A 19,613-nucleotide genomic window follows, 5' to 3' on the forward strand; every position below is an offset into this window, starting at 1 on the left:
GACTGGAGCAGGTAAGTGATTTCTATGTATGTTCGTGTTTCAGTGTGTTTTACTAGTGTATGTAAACCTTCTACACTGTGTGTTAGCTCAAAAAATGGCGACACACAGTGTAGGAGGTTAGACCGTTCAAACCCCTCGTTTCTCCCGCCACCAGCCAGGATAAAGGAGGGGGGGATTCTGAGAGCTCACTAGAGCGAGGGATTTTTTTCCCAATTTTGCAGCATAAAAGCAATGTGGTTGCTTTACCACATGCAATGCTGCAATTTTGGGAAGTGCTCCATCTAGTGACCAGTGCTGGGAAATATTATAAATTGAATCCAATTTATAATATTTCCTGACTCGTGAAAAAAATAAAAAAAATTAGAACAATGTTTAATCACCTACACACTAATTGTTTAACTAAAAAAAACAAAAACATGTTTTGCTGGCAACACAGTCTCTTTAACCCCTTAACGCCGAAGGACGGATATATCCGTCCTCAGCAGCTGCTAGTTCGCGCAGGAGGACGGATATATCCGTCCTGTGATCGCGCGGGTACTGACAGTTTACCCACGCGATCAGCGGCAGGAGCACGGCTGTTATACACAGCCTGGCTCCTGCTGCAACTGCCGGAATCGAAGCACGCGCCGATTCCGGCAGTTTAACCCATTAAATGCCGCTGTCAACAGTGACAGCGGCATTTAATGTGTTTGACAGAGGGGGGAACTCCCTCTGTCTCCCGATCGGCGCCCCCGCAAACAAATCGCGGGTCGCCGTCGGGTTTCCATGACAGCCGGGGGTCTAACAAAGACCCCCAGGTCTGTCTTCAGCATCTGCCTGTTAGGCGATGCCAGAGGCATGACCTAACAGGTTGCCTGTCAGTTTTACACTGACAGGCAATAATGCTTTGGTATACGAAGTATACCAAAGCATTATATATGCGATCGGCATATCGCATAGTGAAGTCCCCTGGTGGGACTAAAAAAAAAAAAGTAAAACCGTTAAATAAAGTTTGTGAAAAAAAAAATAAAAAAAAATTACAGTCAAAGTCAAATAAAACTACTTTTTTGCCCCAAAAAGTGGTTTTATTTAATAAAACGGTCAAAACAAATCACACATACACATATATGGTATCCCCGCGATCGTAACAACTTGACCAATAAAATGAACACATTAATTAAACCGCCGGATGAACGGCGTCCAAAGAAAACGCAAAAAACAACGGCAAAATTCTCTCTTTTCTCCCATTCCCCCCATAAAAAATAAAATAAAAGTTCATCTATAAGTCCTATGTACCCCAAAATAGTACTAATGAAAACTACACATTGTCCCACAAAAATCAAGCCCACGTACGGCCACATCGACGGAAAAATAAAAAAATTACGCCTCTTGGAACGCGGCGATGCAAAAACAAGTAATTTTTTTCTAAAAGGGTTTTTATTGTGCAAACGTAGAAAAAACATATAAAACCTTTACACATTTGGTATCCCTGTAATCGTGCCGACCCATAGAATAAAGTTAACATGTTATTTACGCTGCATAGTAAACGGCGTAAATTTATAACGTGAAAATTAATGCTGGAATAGCTGCTTATTTTCAATTCTCTCCTAAAATAAAGTTAATAAAAGTTAATCAATATGTTATATGCATCTAAAAATGGTACAATTACAAAATACAACTCGTCCCGCAAAAAACAAGCCCTTATACGGCTATGTCGACGGAATAAAAAAAGAGTTACGACTCTTGGAATGCGACCGTGAAAAAACAAAAAATAATCCTTGGTCATTAACGTGCAAAATGGCCCGGTCATTAAGGGGTTAAGGAAAGATTTTTATGTCTCTCTTGTTGGCTACATTTCCAATCAAATCAGAGCCAAACTACCTTCGAACCGGCAAGTTTTAGGTGTTTTTTTCTGCATGTAAGAGTTGTAAATCTTACAACGAAGGAAAGTTCAGCATTGGTGATTTAAGAGTTTTCCATTTTTTGGCAAAAACGACGAATTCCTACTAGAAGAACTGACCACTGCATTGATAAGTTACTCAAACTCCATGATGAATGGAAAGGTTTACAGAAAAATTTGACTAGAACTACAGGCAAGGAAAAATAAATATATATTTTTGTGGAAATGATGCACGATCTCTTTGACATAGCTCATTCAGATGCTTTGGGACAGATGAAAAATGAAGATAAGAATTTCTTAATGCTTCAGCGCCAAAAAGGATGACCAGGCTCCATGGTTGGTGTAGATCAAAAACTAAAACACAAAGGAGAAAGAGCAGCGCACTGCAATGAAAACTGCCAGGAAAAAAAAAGGACTTATGAAGAAACGGAACAACATTTTGCTACTCATCAGCTTGCTACATCAAAAAATGATGATTTAACATCAAGCAGCCAAAACAGTGATGGTGGTGACAACAGTGAAAATTCCTCTGTCATCATTCAGCAAATATCAGCAACCGCAGCAACAGTTCTCTAAATAATATGTTCCAACTTCAAGGCGTTTGAGGGTCGCCTAGCAGGTGTCTGATTGAGCTGAAGTTTTGTACAGCCAGTTTTTTTGTTGATTGGAACAGGATTAGGGGGTGGGAGCAGCAAAATATTAAGTTTCGGAAAATTCCCTTTAACTAAGGACCACCCTAGTGTACACACATGCATACATACATACACACACACACACACACACACACACACACGTGTGAGAGGCAAGGGGACATTAATCTAGCACCCCGATGAGATGTAAATCCGACCGTGCGACCTCCGCGCGGTACATTTCTGGTAATGCTAACACCGGCGGTAGCCGATAATGAAGATGATAACTTTAACGTTAAATATCTCAGCGAAAAAACAATCCTATCAAAATCGTTTGCAGCATCGTTTTTGCCTTGAAAAGAGCTTTCAAATGATCGCCCACTCGACCTCCGTGCCATTTAAGAATTTGCTGACCCCCCCCCCAAGGGGGTGGGTGTGTTTTGTTTTTTTGCGTTAACTGGTAGATTTTATGACCCCATTAAATCCCACTAAACTTCAACCCTCTACCTCGAGCCGTTCAAAAGATATGAGGGTGTTCCGGAACTTTTGGTGGGCACTGTATACATATAAAGTGAAATATCAGCAATACCCCAAACAGAACTATTATCAAGCAAAATTTGCCCTCCAAATGCTGCTCCCTCCGTTCTGAACCCGACAGCGTGCCCAAATAGCAGTTTACGTCCACATATATTGCATCGCTATACCCGGGAGAGCCCGCTTAACATTTCATGAGGTATTTGTCTTCGGTGGCACAAACTGGGCACAACATATTGTGCATTAAAATGGCATATCAGTGGAAAATTGCAATTTTTAATTTGCTCCATCCACTGCCCATTAATTTCTAATGAAAAAACACCTGTGGGGTCAAAATGCTCACTACACCCCTTAAGGGGTGCACTTTCCAAAATAGGGGTCACTACTTGGGGATTTGTTTTACTATTTGAACTCAGAGCCCTGCAATTGTGGGCCAATGAAGTGAAAATCGCCAAAATAATGTGCATGGTGCTCTTCACTTCTGAGCCCTGTCATATGTCCAGGCAAATGATAAATGCTTTGAGGGGTGAAGTTTCCATAATGGGGTCACTTCTTGGTGGCTACCACTATACTTTGGTACCTCTGGGTTTTGCAAATGCAACATGGCGCCCAAAAACCAAGCCAGCAAAATCTGCACGCCAAGTAGCGCTTCTGCCTTTCTGAGCCCAGCCGAGTGTCCAAACCGCAGTTTATGACCCCCATATGGAGTATTTCCGTAATCAGAAGAAAATGCTTTTCAAATGTTGGGGGGCTTCTTCTCCCTTTTTCCTTGTAAAAATGTCCACGTTTGATCAGAAGAAAATTTAATTTTCAATTTCACAGCACAATTCCACTAAATTCAGCAAAAAGCCTGCTCACTATACCTTGATAAATTCCCTTAGGGGTGTAGTTTCCCAAATGGGATGACTATTGGGGGGGGGTTTCCACAGATTTGGTCCGTCAGACAAACTTAAGGTAACACAACGCTCAGGCAAGGATCGAGAGAGCAGAGCCCCTTTATAGTCCTGAAGCATTCTGGGCTAATTGCAGTATTCTGCAACTGTGCGCGTACTGGCCCTTTAAGGCCGTGCACACACGGGTGCGCGCGCCCTGCGAGCGACAGTGTCCTGACCAGGAAGTGAGTGCCGGCGTCTCTCAGGAGGGAGATGCCGCCAGGAACTCACTCGTCCATGGCAGTGGTCATCAGAGGGTAAGTCAGGATGACGGTCCGCGGCCTTAGACGTTACAGTATCCCCCCTCTTCTTGGGGCCAGAGCGGGAGAGACACCTCTTAATGAGGACAGGAGCATTGATGTTCTCCCCTGGCTCCCAAGACCTCTCCTCTGGACCAAATCCCCTCCAATCGACCAAATAAAACGTCCTTCCTCCTACTCTCTAGGTGGCCAGGATCTCCCTTTCCTCGAATGTCCCTGAGGAGCCGCCAGTTGCCACTGCGGAACTAGAAGTCCTGGAGTAGCGGTTCAAGACCACAGGCCTCAGCAGGGAGACATGGAAGGAGTTTTGGATCTTGAGGGTGGCAGAGACAGGATTTATTTGCAGCAGGATCTCGGAGGGTCCGAGGAACCTGGGGGCAAACTTGCAAGATGGCACCTTCAGCCGGATATTCTTGGGAGACAGCCAGACCTTAGTACCTGGAAGAAACTGGGGAGGTTCTCGTCTTCTAGTGTATGCCTTTTTCTTCATGCGGTCGACCGCCAGCAGAATAGAAGATCGGGTCTGCTGCCATATCTGCATAAAGTCCCTGAAGGTAGAGTCAGCTGCAGGCACCATGGACATAGTGGAAACAGGAAGAGGTATAGGTGGATGTTGGCCATAGGACAATGAAGAACGGGCTGGAGGTAGTGGACTCACTAGTATGGTTGTTATAAGAGAACTCAGCCCAAGGAAGCAGCTGCACCCAGTCATCATGCTGCCTGGAGATAAAGTGCAGCAGATAGTTCTCCATAATCTGATTACGCCTCTCGACTTGACCATTGGACTGGGGATGGTAGGCCGAGGAGAAGTCCAACTTTACACCGAGGAGACCGCAGAGTGCTCTCCAGAACTTTGAGGTGAACTGGACCCCTGGATCCGAGACAATATGCAGAGGCAAGCCGTGCAGACGAAAGATGTGTTGAATGAAGAGGCCGGCCAGTCGGGAAGCAGAAGGCAGACCAGTCAGTGGAACAAAATGAGCCATCTTGGAAAATCGGTCCACCACCACACAGATCACACTGCATCCAGCAGAGAGAGGCAGATCTGTGACAAAGTCCATTGCAATATGTCGCCAGGGGGCATCGGGCACAGGCAGTGGCTGGAGCAGACCAGCTGGTCTGGACTGGGCAACTTTATTTGCTGCGCACACCGTACAGGAGGAGACAAAATCCGTGACGTCTTTGGGCAGCGTAGGCCAACAGAACTGACAGGCAATTAGGTCTCGGGTATTACAGGCAGCCGCGTGACCTGCCAGCTTGGAACTGTGTCCCCAGCGGAGGATTCTTCCTCTGTCTGCCAGACGTACAAAGGTCCTTCCCTAAGGAATGTCTCCAACTTGCAGAGGGTTGACAGAGATGATGCAGGAAGGGTCAATAATATTCTGTGGGGACTCTACAGTGTCCTCTGTCTCGAATGACCTAGACAAGGCATCGGCCCTCACATTGTTGTCGGCAGGGCGGTAGTGGAGCTCAAACTAGAAACAAGCGAAGAACAGCGACCACCTGGCCTGACGAGGGTTCAGCAGTTGGGCCGTCTGGAGATAGGTGAAGTTCTTGTGGTCCGTGAAGACCAGGATTGGATGAGCTGCGCCTTCTAGTAGGTGTCTCCACTCCTGAAGAGCCAGCTTGATGGCCAGTAACTCCCTATCCCAAATAGAGTAGTTGCAATCTGCAGGAGAAAAAAAAGCTTAGAGTAGTAGCCACATACCACAGTCTTGCCTTTGGAGCCTCTCTGATCCAGCACCAACAGAGGAGGCATCCACCTCCAACGAAAACTGTAGGGACACATCAGGATGATGAAGGATTCAGCCTGACGTGAAGGCCTTCTTTAATCTCTTGAACGCGGCCTCTGCTTCTGGAGTCCACACCTTAGCATTCATGCCCTTTTTGGGGAGTGTGGAGATGGGGGCTGTCAGTGAGAAGTTGGGAATGAACAGCCGGTAGAAGTTGGCGAATCCCAGAAAGCGCTATATGGCCCTTATACCTTGAGGGCATGGCCATTCCAAGAAAGCCTTTACCTTCTCAGTATCCATTTTAAGGCCCTGATCTGAGATGATATAGCCCAGGTAGGGTAGAGACTTTCTCTCGAACACGTACTTCTCCAGCTTGGCATAAAGGTGATTCCCCTTAATCGAAGCAAAAGTTGGCGAACATGTCTCTGATGAGTTACTGGATCTGGGGAAAAAAATCAAAACTTCATCGAGATACAACACAGACATAGAGGAGATAATAGAAAATGTTATTCACGAATTCCTGAAAAACCGCAGGGGCGTTACACAGGCCGAAGGGCATAACCAGGAATTCGTAATGCCCATCACGTGTATTAAATGCCGTCTTCCACTCGTCACCCAGACGAATCCGGATCAGATTGTAGGGCCCCCGCAGGTCTACTTTGGAAAAAAAAATTGCCCCCCTGTATGCGATCAAACAGTTCAGAAATTAAAGGCAATGGGTATCTGTTCTTTACCGTGATCTGGTTGAAACCCCGGTAGTCAATGCAGGGTCGGAGGGATCCGTCTTTCTTTTTCACAAAGAAAAACCCAGCCCCGGCCGGGGATGAGGATTTGCGTATGAAGCCCCTCTCTAGATTCTCCTTATTATAGGCAGACATTGACTGGGTTTCAGGTAAGGAGAGAGGGTATACTCTACCGCGAGGAGGGGACGAATCAGGAACCAAGTCAATAGGACAATCATACGCTCGATGTGGTGGCAACGTCTCTGCCTCCTTGTCGAAGACATCCGAGAACTGAGAGTAGCAAGAGGGCAACCCTGCCAATGACTGACGCGGAACAGGCTGAAGCGGATGGATATGCCCCAAGACAGCGGTTGAGGCACTTGGGAACCCACTGGAGAACCTCTCCGGAGTTCCAATCCAGGACTGGGGCCTGTAAACAGAGCCAAGGCAAACCCAGCAGCACGGGGTTGACGGCCTTGGGTAGGACAAACAGGGAGATCAGCTCAGAATGAAGGGCTCCCACTTGAATCCTCAGCGGTTTGGTTACAGACAATATTGGGTCGGGCAGCAGCCTTCCATCTACTGAGGCAACGATCAACGGCTTCTTCAGAAGGGTAGTGGGCAAGTGAAGATCCACAAGGTCTTTGCGTATAAAATTGGCTGCAGAGCCAGAGTCCAGATAGGCAGAGACCAGATGGGGTCTCTCGCCAGCGACAATAGTCACAGGGATGGACAGTTTGGAGGAGAGTTCTCTGCCAAATGAGGGTCGCCCAGAGTTGTCTCTCCAACCAATCCTAGGCGTTGGAGTTTTTTGGCTTCTGGGGACACAGACGCAAGACATGGCCAAGATGCTAATTTTTAAAATTTTTCGCTAAATTTTGGTGTTTTTCACAATTAAATACTGAATGTATCGGGCAAATTTTGCCAGTAACATAAAGTCCAATGTGTCACGAGAAAACAATCTCAGAATCGCTTGGATAGGTAAAAGCATTGCGGAGTTATTACCACATAAAGTGAAACATGTCAGATTTGAAAAATGAGGCTCTGTCAGGAAGGTCAAAAGTGCCCAAAGAGGGAAGGGATTTAAAAAAAAAAAAAAAAAAAAAAAAAAAGGCTTTCAAAAGGTGTGCATAACCTTTAAAGGGCTTTGCAGGACGAGGGCCTGGCCGGGGATTCCGCTCCTGGAGGAGCCACTGACGACACTATACATATATGGATAGTGACGCTCAGGGCTACTCAAGGAGCGGAATCCCCAGCCAGAGCATCGGCAACGCTCTGGCCGAGGATTCATTCCGCTGATAGAGGGAGTCCCTGTCCATATATGGACTGTGACGTCAGGGGATCCTCCTGGAGTGGAATCTCTGGCCAGAGTGTTGCCGACGCTCTGGCCGGGGATCCTGCTCCTAGAGGGGGCCCCAATGGCGCTAACTACATACACGTATGGACATTGACGTCACTAACATGTATCGACATTGACATCAGGTGCTCCTCCAGGAGCAGAATCCCCAGCCAGAGCATCGGCAATGATTTGGCTGGGCATTCCACTCGGCATGGGTTGCACTATATACAGACGGCACTATCTACAGGAGAGGGTGTGTCACTACCGACAGAAGGCACTGTGGCATTATCTACAAATGAAATTCATCCGTTTTTAAAATGAACAGTGAAAAACGAATGCAAAACGGGTCACAATCTACTGTCAAAAACGGAAACATGGACACGGAGGGGATACAAAACGGCCGACATCCGGATTCTGTAGTGTGAATAGAAGCAGCAATTCCTGTGTGGTGTGGGTAGGAGATGGAATTGGGTAGCTGTAATGGCGCCAAAAACTAGCTCCTCCCTGAAGTTAGGGCTAGTGTTTGGCGCCGGCGCTGCACCAAATGACTCACGTGACATTACAACGTGCGAGTCAGACTTCAGTGTAGCGCCAGGACATGACAGGATCACGTCAGAAGTTTTGTGAAATGACAAGTACACAAAGTGTATCTAATCTATCATGTATCCCATTTATCACAAGCTATGCACCACTATGATAAAATTGGCACATTTTCAGACCCTAGACAACCTTTTTGGTGGACCCTTGTGGTAAAAACGGATGACAACCACCGATGGTTTTGTAGTAAAAAAAAGTTTTAAAAAACGTCTAATGGCAACTACGGCTAAGTTTACACTAGCGTTACTTTAACTCTCTTCTGTCAGAGGAAGCAAGGATCGAAAAATTAAACGGAAAGCAACTGTTTCTGTCAAAATTACCATTTATTTTAATGGTAATTTTTTTGTTTCAGTTGCTCTCCGTTTGTCTCCGTTCACTAGGTTTGTTTTTTCAAGAAAACAAAAGCGGACTTCACTTTTTCTTCCTTCAAAGAAAAAAAAAACGGAAACAAAGCGAACGGAGACAAATGGAAAGCAACTGAAACAAAAGAATTACCATTGAAATGAATGGGGTTTCTAACGGAACAGTTAATTCCATTTAAATTTTTCAATCCTCTTTCTCTCACAGAAGAGAGTTAAACATATACTTACGGTAGTGTGAAAGAAGCCCAATACATTTTTAGAGAAGTCTTAATCATCGAGAGGCAAAAAAACAGATGCAATGGGACGTGAACACACCCGAACATGGCCGTGTGCACGAGGCCCAACCGTGGTGAATGTCGAGTTACCCAGAGCCCTGAAGATCTTCAGAAGCCTCCAGTCCACAACAGGAATTATTCTAATAAACCCAAAGGGGAGCAACATTGAAAGCAGTTCAGGGTAAAAGTAGGGCCATTGCCAATAGAAAGAACGGTCCAGCTCAATGTTTTGGAGCCACTTGAAAAATGAAAGCAGCAACCTCATTGGTTGCTATGGGTAACTGCAGAACATTTCTATAACTACACTGCTATTCCCTAAATTAATCTTCACAGAACCGTGGCGCCAAACTTATCCCCCCCATGTAATAGCCCTCATTCCCCTGCCTATATGGGGTATTGCACATGAGGTGCCCGCTCTGCTCTGTGTTACCACCTCTCTGTATTTCGCGGTTCTCATCAACATCTAGAACGGAGCAACTGAGGGAAGTGTTTGCCGGGGACAGGAAATGTAAAAAGCTAGAAGGAAGGGGAGGGCTGCGACACCGCACACACAGAATATAGGAGCCCTGCTGAGAACTTCATGAAATCCAACGTGACTGCATCAGAAGGATGGACAGGGCTCGCAGGCTGCTGCTGGATGTAAGTGCACTAGTGCGTGTGAGCCCCACAGCTAACGACGCATGGGGAGGTTCAGAGAAATGAGGTTACAGTGGCGTTATGTAAGGGAACGGTCCAGAAACCGCAATGTATAACGTGTATATCGTACTCTGCGTAGTCCTCACGTCCCGGGTGATATCTGTATACTATCGGTGTCACGGAATAGAACACGGCGCTTCTGTATCACGTGACTGCCCCGTCACGTGACCTCGCTCTCAGGGTTTGTGTTGCTCTCAGTTCACTACGTTCTGTTTCTGAATGCAAGAAGCCTTTGGTCACGTGTATCAGAGGGCGGGTATCTGTGCGCACGTTTATAATGTAAGGCTGTGTTCACATGGAGTTTTTTGCATGAGGAAAATTCTGCCTCAAAATTCCGTTTGGGATTTTGAGGCAGATTTTGATCTTCCTGCACGCCGTGTGCCGCGATTTTCGCTCACGCCCATTGAGCGCTACGGGCAAAAAAACTCTGCGTAATATGCTTTCTCCGCCACCCATTGAAATTAACGGGAGGCATTTTCAGAAGTTTTTTTAAGAGCTGCGGAGCGGTTTCCACGCCAAAAAACTTGTCAAAATACTCAGTGTGAACAGGGCCTTAGAATATATTGTGGTTTCACTTATACTATGTGGTTACTTTTGCTAGTAAAACAATTGTTTAACCCCCTAGTGACCAGCCTAATTAATTTTTTTTTTATTTTTCTATAGTCTCCTTCAAAGAGCTCTAACTTTTTCCTTTTTTTTTTTTTTCTGTTGGCTGTTTTTTGCGGGATTAGTTGTACTTTTATAATGGTGCCATTTGGGGTAATATAAGTTTTTTTTTGTTTGTTTTTTTACTTTTCTTTGGTGGGAATAGAAAAAAAACTAAAATTTCACCATTGTTCTATGTGTTTTGAAATTGATGCCGTACACTGTGCGGCGTAAATAACGTTACCTTTCATCTATGGGTCGTTACGATTACAACGATAACGTGTAGTTTTTTTTATGTTTTAGGACTTTTGCACGATAAAAACACTTTTGAACTAAAATTATTTGTTTTTGCATCGTCTTTCCAAGAGCCGTATTTTTTTTTGTTTTACCGTCGATTTGTAGTGATTTTTTTTTTGCGGGACGAGATGTAGTTTTGATTGGTACTGTTTTGGGGTGCATGGGACTTCTTGATTAGCTTTTATTGTGACGTTTTTGGGGGGGCAATAGAAAGAAATAGCAATTTCGCCATTGTTTTTTACGTATGTGTTTTTTTTACGGTGTTCACCTTGCAGCTTAAATTACATTAACTTTATTGTTTGAGTCATTACGGTCGCGGAGATACCATATATGTGTACTTTTATTTCTTTTTTTACACTTTTACTAAACAAAACCACTTTTCATGGGGAAGTTACTTTAATTTTTATTTCACATTACTTATTTTTTAGTCCCACTAGGGGACTTTACTATGCGATCTTCAAATCGCTGCTATAATTCTTTGGTATACAGTCAGTGACAGGCAATCTATTAGGATGTGCCTCTGGCACGTCCTAATAGGCATATGCCCAGGACAGACCTGGGGGCTTTTATCAGGCCCCCGGCTGCCATGACACACCATTGGAGACCTGCGATTGCATTTGCAGGCTACAGATGGGTGAGAGAGGGAGCTCCCCCACCTCTGTAAACCAGTTAAATGGCACGGTCGCTATTGACCGCAGCATTTAACGGGTTAAACGGCCGAGATCGAAGTAAACTTTGATCGCGGGCTTTGGAGCAGGAGCCCGGCTGTAATCAGACCTCTGAGCCCCGGCTCCAGCCTGCCCGGGACACCCGGGCAGGGCTTAGAGTGGCCCACGTGACAAGGTGGTGGCCTAGCCTAAGGCCCCTTAGTGACCGCCGTGAAAAGGCGTATTGGTGGGCACTAAGGCCTCATGCACACGACCGTAGCCATGTGCACGGCCGTGGTTTTCGGGTCGGCTGGAAGTGGACTGTCAGCCACGAGCCGTTCTTTCTGTGGTGCGGGCTCCCGGGCCATTCACAGACCATAAAAACTACGGTGGTGTGCATGGCCCCATAGAAATTAATGGGGCCGCAATTCTCCCGTGGATTTTAGAGGGAATTGCGGCCGCAAAAGCACGTTCGTGTGCATGGGGCCTTAGGCGTTAAGCACAGCCAATGGTTTTCTTTTTGTTTTTTTAGTTTTTTCCTTCCCGCCTTTTAAGCCCCCTTAATGACAAGCCTATTTTAGACCTTAACCCTTTCCCGACATTTGCCGTATGGGTACGCCATGGAAAGCCTTGACTTCCCACAAATTGCCGTATCTATACGCCAAATGTTTGACACCGGCTCAGAAGCTGAGCCGGTGCCAACATCGCTGGATCTCAGCGGTATCTTGCAACTGACATCCGGCTGTAATGGTGGGGACCGAAATTGGCTTCGATCCCCTGCCATTAACCCCTTAAGTGCAGCGCTCAAACGCGAGTGCTGCACTTAAGGTGTTTGCAGCTCATCGGAACCCCTGGTTTTTGCACAGTGGTTTGACAAAAACTCGTCGAGGCAGTTTTTACCTCTTTCTGACTGATTGAAATGTGGTTTTGGAGGCGGAAACCGCCTCAAGATGGGTCATGACGCTTCTTTTTACTGCGCCGCGTTTTTTTTACTTGCGGTAAAAAAACTTGTCCAACTCCCATTGAAATCAATGGGAGGCGTTTTCGGGCGGTTTTTGAGGAGTTTTGCGGCACGGTTTCTGCGTAAAAAAACTCGTCAAAAAAACTCAGTGTGAACAGGGCCTAATACTGGCCTCCTTGTCTGCCTAGCACGGAAGCCGGTCAAGATCCGTCCGGCGGCGGAGCCTGATCGGCTTCCGTAGCTGCCGGCAAGATGGCTCAGGAGCTGATCCGGTGTCATCAGCGGTGGAAGTCAGCTGTATGTTACAGCTGACATCCACCTGTAGCGGCAGGAACCGGAGCTAGCTCCGATCCCTGCCATTAACCCCTTCGATGCAGCAATGGAAAGCGATTGCTGCATCTTAGCGGTTACTAGCAGATCGCGAGCCCTGACAGGCAATCAGGACTGGCGATTACTGCTATGGCAACAGGAGACACAATGGCCTCCTGCTCTGCCATTACGGAAGCCGATTAGGCGCCGCCGGGAGACGAAGCCTAATCGGCTTGCTGTCAGTGAATAACTGACAGATCTAATACATTGCACTAGGTAGGTAGTGCAATGTATTAGAAAAAAACATCAGACAGTTGGACCTTCAAGTCCCCTAGTGGGACTTGATAAAAAGGTGTAAAAAAAGTATAAAGAAGTGAAAAAAATAAAAGTTTGAAAACAATAAAAGCTTCAAGTAATAAAATAAAACACAATCGCCCTTTTTCTCTTATCAAGTCCTTTATTATTGAAAAAAAAGAATAAACCATATGTATTTTATATCGCCGTGACAGTAACGACCTGAGGTATTAAAATATTATTATTTATTGCACGCGGTGAACAGCATAAAAAAAAAACGTAAAAAACTATACCAGAGTTTCTGTTTTTTGGTCACTTTGCCCTACAAATATTGGAATAAAAAGGGATCAAAAAGTCGCACGTATCCAAAAATGGTACCTATAAAAACTATAGCTCGTCCCGCAAAAAACAAGCCCTCATATAGCTCCGTCGACAAAAAAATTAAAAAGTTATGGTTCTCACAACTTGGCGACAGAAAAAATACATTATTTTTTCAAAAGTATTGTGCAAAAAGTTGTAAAACATAAAAAAGTTCTATAAATTAGGTATCGCCAGAATCGCACTGACCCGAAGATTAAAGTTAACATGTAATTTTATAACGTATGGTAAACGCTGTATAAAAAAACCTAAATAAAACTATGCCAGAATTGCGTTTTTTTGGTTACCTGGCCTCCCAAAAATCAAATCAAAATGTCGCATGTACCGCAAAATGGTATCAATAACTACAGCTCGTCCCGCAAAAAAAGCCCTCATACCACTACGTCTATGAAAAAAATAAAATTAGTTAAGGCTCCAATAAGTCAGGAAATAAAAAATATATGCAGTTGTCCAGCCCGAGGGGAACATTTTGTCGGTTTCAAGAGGCGATTTATCAACGACCTAAAATTAGGGAACCAGGAAGGGGAGGGCCCAAACATATCCGCTGGAAGCGACGGTGCACGTATTATACCAGGACGACACCTACCAGAAAAATTCCCCAAACTGCAAAGGTGCGGACTGTGGACCAAAAGGGGCATAAGAAAGGACACCATATATCCGTGCGACACCGGCCTGTGCAGAAAGGATTGCTTCACAGCGTACAAACACACATCTATGGATCATTTTATTGTTTTTTTTACCCCATTATACCACTGGACTATGCCCCTGATGTACTCTGCCCAGCTTACATGTACCCCCACACTATAAATGGAAACACCAGTAATACTCAAACAAATCTACTACCAAGCAAAATACGCTCTCCAAAAGCCAAGTGGCGTTCCCTCCCATCTGAACCCTACAGCGTGCCCAAAGAGCAGTTTCCTTCCACATATATGGCATCGCCATACCCGGGAGAACCCTTTTAACAGTTTTTGGGGTTTGTGTCTCCAGTGGCATAAGCTGGGCATTAGATATTTGCCACTGAAATGGCATATCTAGGGAAAAATATAAATTTTTAATTTGCACCATCCGCAGCGCGTTCATTTATGGAAAAGAACTGTGGGGTGAAATGCTCACTACACCCCTTAATAAATGCATTGAGGGGTGCAGCTTCCAAATGGGGTCACTTCTCGGGTTTCTTTTTATTATTTCACGTCAGAGCCTCTGCAATTGTGAACCAATACTTTGTAAATCGCCAAATTAGGCCTCAATTTCACATGGTACGCTTTCACTCCTGAGCCTGGTCGAATGTCCAGGCAAAAGATTAGGGCCACATGTAGGGTGTTTCTGAAACCGGGAAACACAGCATAATAATTAGAGAGCTGTCTTGTTATGGTGGCACAAGCTAGGCGCCACATATTGGCATATCTATGGAAAAAATCCAGTTTTCACTAATTTCTACAAAACACCTACAGGGTTAACATGCTTAATACACTACTAGGTAAATGCATTGAGGGGTGTAGTTTCCAAAATGGGGTCACTTCTGGGGGGTTTCCACTGTTTTGGTCCCACAGGCGCCCAGAAACCAATCCAGCAAAATCTGCACTCCAAATGGCGCTCCTTCCCTTCTGAGCCCTGCCGTGTGCCCAAACAGCAGTTTATGACCACATATGGGGTATTTTCCGTACTCGGGAGAAATTGCTTTACTTATGTTGGGTTCTTTTTTTCCTTTATTTGTTGAGAAAATGAGAAATTTTGCGCTAAAGCTACGTCTTATTGAAGAAAAAGGATTGTTTTTATTTTCACTGCCCAATTCTAATAAATTCTATGAAACATCTATGGGGTCAAAATGCTTACTACACCCCTAGATGAATTCCTTAAGGGGTGTAGTTTCCTAAATGGAGTCACTTTTTGGGCGTCTTCATTGTTTTGTCCCCTCAGGGGCTTTGCAAATGTGACATGGCCTCTGCAAACCATTCCTGCTAAATGTGAACTCCAAAAGCCAAATGGTGCTCCATCCATTCTAAGCCCTGCCGTGTGTCCAAACAGCCATTTATTACCACATGTGGGGTATTGTTTTACTCTGGAGAAATTGATTTACAAATTTGGTGGTGCTTTTTCTCCTTCAGTCCTTGTGGAAATGAGAAAAAATTAGCTAAACCTACATTTTCTTTGAAAAACTTTAGATTTTAATTTTCACGGCCTACTTCCAATAATTTCTGTAAAAAACCTGTGCGGTCAAAATGCTCACTATACCCCTAGATAATTTCCTTGAGGTGTCGTTTCCCAAATGGGGTCACTTTTGGGGGATTTCCACTGTTTTGGTACCGCAAGAGCCCTTCAAACCTGACATGGTGCCTAAAATATATTGTAATAAAAATAAGGCCCCAAAATCCACTAGGTGCTCCTTTGTTCTGAGGCCGGTGCTTCATTCCAGTAGCACGCTATGGCCACATGTGGGATATTTCCTAAAACTGCAGAACCTGGGCAATAAGTATTGAGTTGCATTTCTCGGGTAAAACTTTGTGTTCTAAAGAAAATTGGATTAAAAATTAATTTCTGAAAAAAAAAATGAAATTTGTAAATTTCACCTCCTACGTTGATTTAATTCCTGTGAAAAGTCTAAAGGGTTAAGAAATTTTCTAAATGCTGTCTTGAATACTTTGAGGGCTGAAGTTTTTAAAATGGGGTGACTTTTTGGGGGTTTCTAATCTATAAGGCCCTCAAAGCCACTTCACATCTGAACTGGCCCCTGTAAAAATAGCCTTTTGAGATTTTCTTGAAAATGTGAGAAATGGCTGCTAAAGTTCAAAGCCTTGTAACGTCCCAGAAAAATAAAATGATGTTCAAAAAACGATGCCAATCTAAAGTAGACATATGGGGGCTGTTAATTAGCAACAATTTTGTGTGTAATAACTGCCTGTCTTACAAGCAGATAGATTTTAAGTTGAGAAAAATGATAATTTGTGCAATTTTTGTGCTAAGTTTTGGTGTTTTTCACAATTAAATATGGCATGACCTAGCAGGCATTTACTACAGGCAGACCTGGGAGCCTTTATTAGGCCCCCGGCTACCATCGGAGACAGACACTCGGCGATCTCGCTGGGTGTCAGTGGGATGAGAGGGAGCTCCCTCCCTCTTTCCAAAACCACTCAGATGCGGCGATCGTTATTGAGCCCCGCATCAGAGGGGTTAAACAGGGATGTCCCCAGCTACCTCTGTCAGCTGAGAGCAGGGAGATTTAACGGCTCCCTGTTCTGTTTATTCCGATGCAGCGCCGTAAAAAGGCTATTGCATTGGAATAAAGCCCATTAGTGGCCGCCGTAAAAACACTATGGGGCGGTCACTAATGGGTTAAAAGACATACGTTGTGGTTTGGTTTGTTTTTTCTTCTTAGATGTAGGAGTGCTTGTTTTTTGCAGGAGAAGTTGTGGTTTTTCATGGCACCATTTATTGAAGTGCTAAAGCTGAAAAAAATATTTGTGGGCTGGAATGGGCACAACCGCAGTTCCGCCATTTTTTTGGGGGGTTTTGTTTCTATGGCATCCATCAGGTGGTAAACACTGTGTTCATCTTATTTTACAAGTTGATATGATTATGGTGATCCCAAATTTTCTTTTCTTTTTGTTTTTTTATGTTTTACTGCTTTTAGAAGGAAAAAACTGCTTAAAAAAATAAATATAGTTTTGTGCCGCCATATTCTGAGACCCATAACATTTATTTTTTATTTTTCTGTCAATTGAATGATGTAAGGGCTTTTTTTGCAGGACGAGCTGTAGTTTTTGCCAATACCATTTTATTTTTGGTGTACATGCGACTTTTTGATCACTTTTTATTCTATTTTTCTTGGAGTGCTAAGGGGACCAAAAAACAGCAATTTGCATATACACTACCGTTCAAAAGTTTGGGGTCACCCAGACAATTTTGTGTTTTCCATGAAAACTCACACTTATATTTATCAAATGAGTTGCAAAATGACTAGAATATATAGTCAAGACATTGACAAGGTTAGAAATAATGATTTTTATTTCAAATAATAATTTTCTCCTTCAAACTTTGCTTTCGTCAAAGAATGCTCCATTTGCAGCAATTACAGCATTGCAGATCTTTGGCATTCTAGCTGTTAATTTGCTGAGGTAATCGGGAGAAATTTCACCCCATGCTTCCAGAAGCCCCTCCCACAAGTTGGATTGGCTTGATGGGCACTTCTTGCGTACCATACGGTCAAGCTGCTCCCACAACAGCTCTATGGGGTTGAGATCTGGTGACTGCGCTGGTCACTCCATTACAGATAGAATACCAGCTGCCTGCTTCTTCCCTAAATAGTTCTTGCATAATTTGGAGGTGTGCTTTGGGTCATTGTCCTGTTGTAGGATGAAATTGGCTCCAATCAAGCGCTGTCCACAGGGTATGGCATGGCGTTGCAAAATGGAGTGATAGCCTTCCTTATTCAAAATCCCCTTTACCTTGTACAAATCTCCCACTTTACCAGCACCAAAGCAACCCAGACCATCACATTACCTCCACCATGCTTGACAGATGGCGTCAGGCACTCTTCCAGCATCTTTTCAGTTGTTCTGCGTCTCAGAAATGTTCTTCTGTGTGATCCAAACACCTCAAACTTCGATTCGTCTGTCCATAACACTTTTTTTCAATCTTCCTCTGTCCAATGTCTGTGTGCTTTTGCCCATATTAATCTTTTCCTTTTATTAGCCAGTCTCCGATATGGCTTTTTCTTTGCCACTCTGCCCTGAAGGCCAGCATCCCGGAGTCGCCTCTTCACTGTAGACGTTGACACTGGCGTTTTGCAGGTACTATTTAATGAAGCTGCCAGTTGAGGACCTGTGAGGCGTCTATTTCTCAAACTAGAGACTCTAATGTACTTGTCTTGTTGCTCAGTTGTGCAGCGGGGCCACCCACTTCTTTCTACTCTGGTTAGAGCCTGTGTGTGCTGTCCTCTGAAGGGAGTAGTACACACCGTTGTATGAAATCTTCAGTTTCTTGGCAATTTCTCGTATGGAATAGCCTTTATTTCTAAGAACAAGAATAGACTGTCGAGTTTCACATGAAAGCTCTCTTTTTCTAGCCATTTTGAGAGTTTAATCGAACCCACAAATGTAATGCTCCAGATTCTCAAGTAAGGTCAGTTTTATAGCTCCTCTAAACAGCAAAACAGTTTACAGCGGTGCTAACATAATTGCACAAGTGTTTTCTAATCATCCATTAGCCTTCTAACACAGTTAGCAAACACAATGTACCATTAGAACACTGGAGTGATGGTTGCTGGAAATGGGCCTCTATACACCTATGTAGATATTGCATTAAAAACCAGACGTTTGCAACTAGAATAGTCATTTAGCACATTAACAATGTATAGAGTGTTTTTCTGATTAACCCCTTCCCGCTCCTGGACGTACTATTACGTCATGGCAGCTGTATCGTTCGCGCTCCATGACGGAATAGTACGTCTCGGGAGTAACGGCCGTTTCGGCCGTCCTCCCATCACATACAGGAGCTGTGACAGCTGCTGTCTTGTTCAGCAGCTGTCACAGCTCCTACAGCGGGGACCGATCGCTGTGTCCCCACTGATTAACCCCTTAACAGCCGCGTTCTATAGAGATCGCGGCTTTTTAGGGGTTAAGCTGCCATCGCCGGCCTGCTACACGATAGCGGCCGGCGATGGTGACTATGGCAACCGGACACCAAACAATGGCGTCCGGCTATGCCATAGACGGAAGCCTAGTGGGTCCTGACAACGTCAGGACCCACTATGCTTGCTGTCAGTGAGTAGCTGACAGTTCTAATACACTGCACTACGCATGTAGTGCAGTGTATTAGAATAGCGATCAGGGCCTCCTGCCCTCATGTTCCCTAGTGGGACAAAGTAATAAAGTAAAAAAAAAGTTAAAAAAAGATGTGTAAAAATAAGAAAATAAAAGATTTAAAAGTATTAAAAGTAAAAATCCCCCTTTTTCCCTTATCAGTCCTTTTATTATTAATAAAAATATATAAACAAATAAACTATACATAATTGGTATCGCCGCGTCCGTAACGGCCTGAACTACAAAATTATTTCATTATTTATCCCGCACGGTGAACGCCGTAAAATAATAATAAACCGTACCACAATCACAATTCTTTGGTC

General features: G+C 44.4%; 2 protein-coding genes across 4 annotated transcripts in view; one reads left to right on the forward strand and one right to left on the reverse strand.

Moving 5' to 3' along the window:
• KLHL2 (kelch like family member 2) overlaps positions 1–10,152 on the reverse strand; it is a 225,830-nt gene extending 215,678 nt beyond the window's left edge. The window contains exon 1 of one of the 3 annotated variants that reach the window (XM_075860272.1): positions 10,029–10,152. The gene's annotated coding sequence lies outside the window, so the exon portion shown is untranslated. Of the gene's footprint in view, positions 1–9,302; positions 9,459–9,695; positions 9,813–10,028 lie in introns of those variants that run through there. The other 2 variants (XM_075860275.1, XM_075860273.1) reach the window with 2 other exon arrangements.
• Positions 9,635–19,613, forward strand: part of TMEM192 (transmembrane protein 192) — a 103,121-nt gene continuing 93,142 nt past the window's right edge. The window contains 1 exon segment of the mRNA XM_075847286.1: positions 9,635–9,901. Coding sequence (XP_075703401.1) covers positions 9,872–9,901 — 30 coding nt within the window. The 5' untranslated portion in view covers positions 9,635–9,871.

Source organism: Rhinoderma darwinii, chromosome 1 (assembly GCF_050947455.1).
Source record: "Rhinoderma darwinii isolate aRhiDar2 chromosome 1, aRhiDar2.hap1, whole genome shotgun sequence".
Lineage (NCBI taxonomy): Eukaryota > Metazoa > Chordata > Amphibia > Anura > Rhinodermatidae > Rhinoderma > Rhinoderma darwinii.